Source organism: Melampsora larici-populina, assembly GCF_000204055.1.
Source record: "Melampsora larici-populina 98AG31 unplaced genomic scaffold MELLAscaffold_6, whole genome shotgun sequence".
Taxonomy (NCBI): domain Eukaryota; kingdom Fungi; phylum Basidiomycota; class Pucciniomycetes; order Pucciniales; family Melampsoraceae; genus Melampsora; species Melampsora laricis-populina.
In genome coordinates, this window is record NW_006768770.1 from 1,553,720 (window position 1) to 1,560,093 (window position 6,374).

Genomic DNA, 6,374 nt, shown 5'->3' on the forward strand with positions numbered 1-6,374 from the left:
GTTTTCCTCTCGACGGTGACGATTCTTGTGACGGATCTCGTCTTGGTTCTCGTATTTGTCGCCTCGCCTCTTCAACAACCGGTGTGCGACCTCTAGGGTTTTGGACTTCATGTCCAGGTCGATGTACATCTTCCTGTCTACTCTCTTGCTGAGGTGGCAGTTGTTGTTTTCGAGTCGGCAGTGGAGCTATTCGTCTTGTGTCTGGGAGGCGGCTTGGACCTTGGACAGCGTTCTGGAGACTCGGGTGCGGTAAGTCATTTTGACCTTGCCCTCTTTCCGAAGGTGTATTTTGCGTTAAAGATTGCATGAATTCCGCTAGCAAGCTCGCACCGGCTGCTCTATCAACTGCATTCCCGCTCGAGTACAAATCATCGATTCGCGCTTGCATGATAATGGCTCTATCCCCTTCTGCTGTTGTAGGACATTGGAGAGACCGGGGTATGAGTTTCCGTCTTCCACTCTCTTTTTGTTGTCTAGATTCGTATCAATTTCTGATCCCAGTTTCTCGAAGGCATCATCTCATCTAGAGCATGACCACGCCTCTCCTTGTTTGCAGCCAGGGGGGCTCTTCCTTCCATTCTTGCCCCTTTATAGGATGGCCTAGGATAAGGGTTCGAGACAAGCCATATTAAAATGCGCTTACGTCCAGGCCACATAGGATACAACCTAGCCTTCACCTCACGTGTTACTTCGTAACCGGGTGCGTTACTTTTATACGTCGCGTGTCAAGGATGGTATGTGGAAGGATAACTAGTGATAGAGAAAAGCCAGATATGAGTTTTAAAGAGAGTTGTAGAAAAGCACTAACCCAGTGACGAAATGTCTTCCCCATCTAGGCCGTCGTCTGACAATGTCTGTTCTCGTGGCCTTTTCCCTTTACCCTTGTCCTTTGGGGGAGAAGGTCTCCAGGATCCATCTAGTTCCGTGTCAGATGAACCTCTCCTCTGTTTCCCGTTCAGTACCTCTGGTTGTATTTCTTCTCCGTCCACATTTCCGCCAGTTATCTCCAACTCATCTTCTTGTTCCTCTTCTTCCTCTTCCGGGATGTCTTCATTTCTTCCTTTTTTCTTGTACGATCTCTTTGGTTGTTCTAAGCTTGGTCCTGGTTCAACTCCAGTTGCTGTTGAAACGGCTCGTGTTATTCTAGCTTCGACTTGTGCTAATCTTGCCTCCATTTTGTTTTGTTATTGAAAAATTTTATTTTCGAATAAGTTCGAAAATTGGTTGATTGATATTTATCGAAATGAAGATGATAAGATATAAATTTTGACGATGCCTTGCGAGGTGAAAAAAGTCTTCAAGTTGTGAGATTTGGAATTTCACTTTCCAGAATTACAACTTGATGCACACAGAGTCGTGCACGTGGTGGTGCACGCTTTCCACCTCCGCTAAGGCACCGTGGGCTTAAGAACCACGGCGTGCCTTGTGGTTCTCTCAAGGCGTCTTTTGATGCCCAGGAAGCAAACAACGTGTTATTTGAGAAAACCTGTGACCATCCTTCGGTACTCCCACAGCTGACACCTGCCAAGTAATAAGTGATCTGGAATCGCTGGCATACTACAGCAAACTGAATGAAGATGTTAACAAGGAGTGATAGGAAGAATCAGTAGCCAGGAACATTTTACATGTCGTGTAATCAAATTATATGGAACTAGTTGGCTTACCGCATGGTGAGCTTTTCGCAGCTCAACTAAAGACTTCTTTTGTACAGTGGCGACTGAGCTTGTAGGGCTTGGTTTTCCATGACATAAATGAAGTTTTTCAATGTCAACTAGCTCATCGAATAACGGCTGATATTTTTGTCGCTGTTCAGTAGTGAGTTTGTGAACTTGAGGAGCTGCAGTCGACTCATCGAGGTGTTGGAGATTGATTTCATCTTTGTCTTCCAATTCCGTTGATTCGTCTCCATCAAAGGGTACGTTGGAGAGATTTGGAAGGTCGGCCAATGCAAAGAAGAAAGGGTCTCAAAAGACGTCTTTCTGATCTTTGTTCAGCTTCTTCCAAATTTTTGACACCTTCCGGTTTCGTTCCGCCCATCCCTCTGAGTCGCCTGACTCTGGTACTGTGGAAAGAACTTATCCTCAACAACAGGAAATCAGTTCAACACAAAGGAAAATACATACATGTTTCAGCAAGCGCCAGTGGACAAAAAGCTAAAAATCGAATCCAGGGATTTGCATGCCCCTTCCTCGCTCCTTCTCCCCTATAGGTTGACATGTATACGGGCGTTTAAGCACACTACATACAGTGAATTTTATTCAATCAACAGATGGGACAATAACTTACACAAGATTCCAGATCACAATTTCTGGCACTCCACCCATCAAGGCTGCCATCAGCATTCTCTTCTCGTATTCCAAGCAAATACTCTTCACCAAAGTCCTAATCTCCTGATGAGGTCTACTTGACTTTGATCCTTGTTTAGCAATATGTTGTCGAAGTTCAACAAGAGTCCAATCATCCAGATGGTCCTCGAAGGTTTCCATCTCTAGTCCAGGAAAGCGAGATCGGAAGATGCTGGGTTGAGAGGATTTGTTTTGAGTGATTGTTTGACCCTGGTCTTCTTCTTCAGTTTGGCGATCTGGGATGATGTTTTGATCATCACCTTCAGTAACGTTCTGACCATCACCATTCTTCGTTTTCGTCTTCTTCTTTGATTTTGACCTCTTCGTCTTCGCATTGGATTTTGACTGAGTCAGTACACCAGTTGAATGACTTGCACCATCAGAAACCGGATTACGACGAGTGGAAACCATCAAGACTGCAGGTGGTTAAGCAAGGTAATGTAGGAAGGTGATTATAGATTTTATGATTGGATTTTATGATTGTAGAATGGAGGGGATAAAGATGATTAGAATGACAGAAATCGAGGAGATAACTGTGGAGTTGGTGTGACGCAAAGTCAGTGCCCTCTCTCCAAACCTCCATAAATCCATGCTACACGTGGAAGGTGCTGGAATCAACAAGTATCCAAACCTCCATAAATCCATGCTACACGTGGAAGGTGCTGGAATCAACAAGTATAAAATATGTACTCACCACTCAAAAATCATATGTAGGTATAATAATAATAACAGGATTGCTCTATATAACTCAATACCATCAAACAGGCTGTAGAGTATAAATGATCTGGTATGCTCAATACCATCAACAGGCTCTAGAGTATAAATAATATGCTGTGATGGCTACATAGCGCTAAAAGGAGGTTCTTTGAGGGGTAAACATGGCTAACTGGGAGTTTGAGTGCATATATTCTGATTAAGAATGGGAGCTACCTGAATATAGTTAAAATGGAGAATAATAGATGAAAAAATTGGATTCAAAGAGTTAGGCACACTGTGATGTTGTTTGTGTCTGGTGGCAAATCAGGACCTTGCTCTGACCCCGTAGTATGCTTATGAAGTGGACCTGTGCTACCAATCAGACTGTTTGAGTTTGGGTGGTAAACCAAAAGTTGATGCTGCATGTGATAATTGATGTATGGGGCGGGCTTTGATATATTCATATGTTGGACACCATGAAGTCAATGTGTCTTGCACTTGTGGGGCAATTAGTCACCTCTGTAAGGCAGTAGCATGCTTCCTACGGAAACCTGTGCTACCAATCAAACTTTTTGAGTTTTTGAGATGAATCAAAAGTTAAAGCTGTATGGAAGATGGATAGTATGGGGCTTCATAATATTCAACTTTTATCCACCGTGAAGTCAATCCATCTTGCACTTAACACTGTTTTTGTCAACTTTGAGCCTGTTTTTGGAGGTGTGGTCTTCAAATAAAACATTTTGGGTTTTTGTTTTGAACAGACTGCGAAAGTTGTTTCATGATTGTATAGAATCATCCTTTGATTGGGCCGCAAAAAAATTGTTTTTTTGGTCAGGATACCTTGAAATCTCACTATTTAGTGTGTAAAAGCCTCACATCACAAGTACTTTATGTGCCTGACCAGATTAGTAACACAATATCTTGCTTGATATTGAGTAATCAACCTCTGAAAATAGTTTGGCGCCATCCATTTCACCATTGGGCACCTGTGGTGAAAGCCATGACCCCAAAGGTGCCTTCAACAGTGCACCTTGTAGTCTAGCACTAGCTGGGGATGCACATGGACAACCCAACTAAGCCTCACATCTGGATTTATGGTTGGTTTGGGTCAAATTAAACTGGCTTCCTCACATATCTACTTGTCTTTCATCATAAGTTTTATAGAAAGACAAGAGCTATGAAAGACAAAAGTGGCAACACAAGATACATCTTTCACATTGAACTGGCTTCCTCACATATCTACTTGTCTTTCATCATAAGTTTTATAGAAAGACAAGAGCTATGAAAGACAAAAGTGGCAACACAAGATACATCTTTCACATTGAACTGGCTTCCTCACATATGTACTTGTCTTTCATCATAAGTTTTTGTGTTGGAAAGACAAAATACATGGGCACTTCATATTGGTTGCTTCACAATGGTCTTTCATAGGCAATTATGTTGGCAACACCAGATAGATCTTTCACATTGAACTGGCTTCCCCATATTTGGGCTTGACTTTCATCATATGAAATTGGGCTGGACTTCCATCATAAGAAATTGTTTCTTTGGATCATGATAATTCTTTTTCATTCCAATGATCATAGCTCTTATCATTGGAATGAATGATGGTACTAGAGTAAGCCATTGCACTCCAGGGCTGACTCCACCCGAGTACTGGTCCTGATTGGGCTCTTATCATTGGAATGAATGATGGTACTAGAGTAAGCCATTGCACTCCAGGACTGACTCCACCCGAGTACTGGTCCTGATTGGTTTAGTAATGCCTGAGTTTATCGGGTGAATCCAGGGGTTACAAAAGGCCTACACCACAAGGTCACCGTAACGGATGATCACCCGGTGACAGGTCCCGGCTGACCAGCCGATTTTTGTTGCTGGTGACCCGCGTGTCAAAAGCGTGCTTATCGCCCCCGGGGTAGGCCCGGAATTCTGCCTCGAGCCTACAGGCTGCTTGTCCGCAGCGGCGCACCCGATTTTTTGGGGGGGAAAAATCTGCCGCTTGTTTTGATTGCCAGCCACAATTCTTTGATCTGTCTCGTTTCTCGCAGGCACAGGGGGAGTATGAGTGAAGTTGTTTGATTGCAGCAATGGAAACTACAAAGTTACATAAGATGCTAGATAAAACAATGATAAAAAGATACGACTTGAAGGACCAGAATCCTACATAATCATAATACAAAAACGAGATTTAAACAATGCACAGGGAGACTGTAAATATGCACAATAAAAAAATTGTATGACGAGATACCAGAAACAATAAAGCAAAAGTAAAAGAAATATCTGAACATATTCACAGAGAAGTATGAAACAATCGAAGCAAAATGAGACAAAGATAGAGAGATAAATGGTGTAGACCAAAGGATCAAACCCTCAATTCTGGTCTCATGAAGCCACAATTTGTTTGTGCGATGCCTCATCTGGCCCATCGCTTTCTCCATAAGTCTGATCCAACTCTTCCATGACAGCCTTGATTTGATCTTCATCTGGCGGAGCAAACTTTGTGATTGTTTGCAGTTCTTTAAAATTCTTTGTCCCATCGATTCGGTCAATATCATTGTCCAGCGCCACAAGATAGAATCTGTAAGGGGATAAAGCCAAGTGAGAATGTATCAAGCTTGTTGCATTAATAAGTATTACATACGCATAACGGTATCGCAAAGGTTTACCCCGAAGGTACTCCAATTTACGGTCCACAACATTCCAGAGCGTTTTGTTCTTATACACCTCAACGTTCAAGCCCCAATGAATAGCCTGCATTCTCTGAGAGTAGAATAGAGCAATTTGAGTCAGCATCGAATTTATTAACACAAGAGAGTGTCCAGGAAGAGATTCTCACCAGCCACGCATATCAAGCCTCTTGTAGATGATCCACTGCATCTAGAATTTCGTCCTCCACAAGAATTCGACCACCAACCTGTGCATGTTTCTTCTCCCAAAGCTATTTGTACATCAGCTCAACTTGAAAATAGAAATGAAGAAAGAAAGAAAGAAATATAAACCTTGAGAATCACACCATCAATCTTTGGCACATTGGCATCAACTGGCTCGGCTGATTGGTTTGGGAGGCTTATGTTTGAAAGGAGCTGGACAAAGGCAAGGTCTTGACAAAGGAGCTTGAAAAAAATCAGAAGAAAAAAAAGAGCCACTTACCACACTATCAAATTCTTTTCGTATTTCCTTCAAACAATGGTTGATTGCAGTTTGAAGTGCTTTTGTACTTCGAGGATCTGGATCTTTCCCGTACCCTGGTGGAAGGCAGCGACGCTTCCATGGATCAGGATTTGACAATACTGCACTCTGGGGCTTTTGTATTAGTACTTTGGTGATTTCAGG

General features: G+C 42.6%; 1 protein-coding gene across 1 annotated transcript; it reads right to left on the reverse strand.

Annotated features, from left to right (window-relative positions):
• Positions 1 to 2,153: 2,153 nt before the first annotated feature.
• On the reverse strand, positions 2,154 to 2,756 carry MELLADRAFT_94561 (uncharacterized protein; the record flags this gene model as incomplete). The annotated part of the gene is made up of 2 exons (XM_007406514.1): positions 2,154 to 2,238; positions 2,287 to 2,756. 2 exons carry the CDS (start codon positions 2,754 to 2,756, stop codon positions 2,154 to 2,156), a joined length of 555 nt encoding a protein of 184 aa, XP_007406576.1.
• Between the last annotated feature and the right edge of the window lie 3,618 nt (positions 2,757 to 6,374).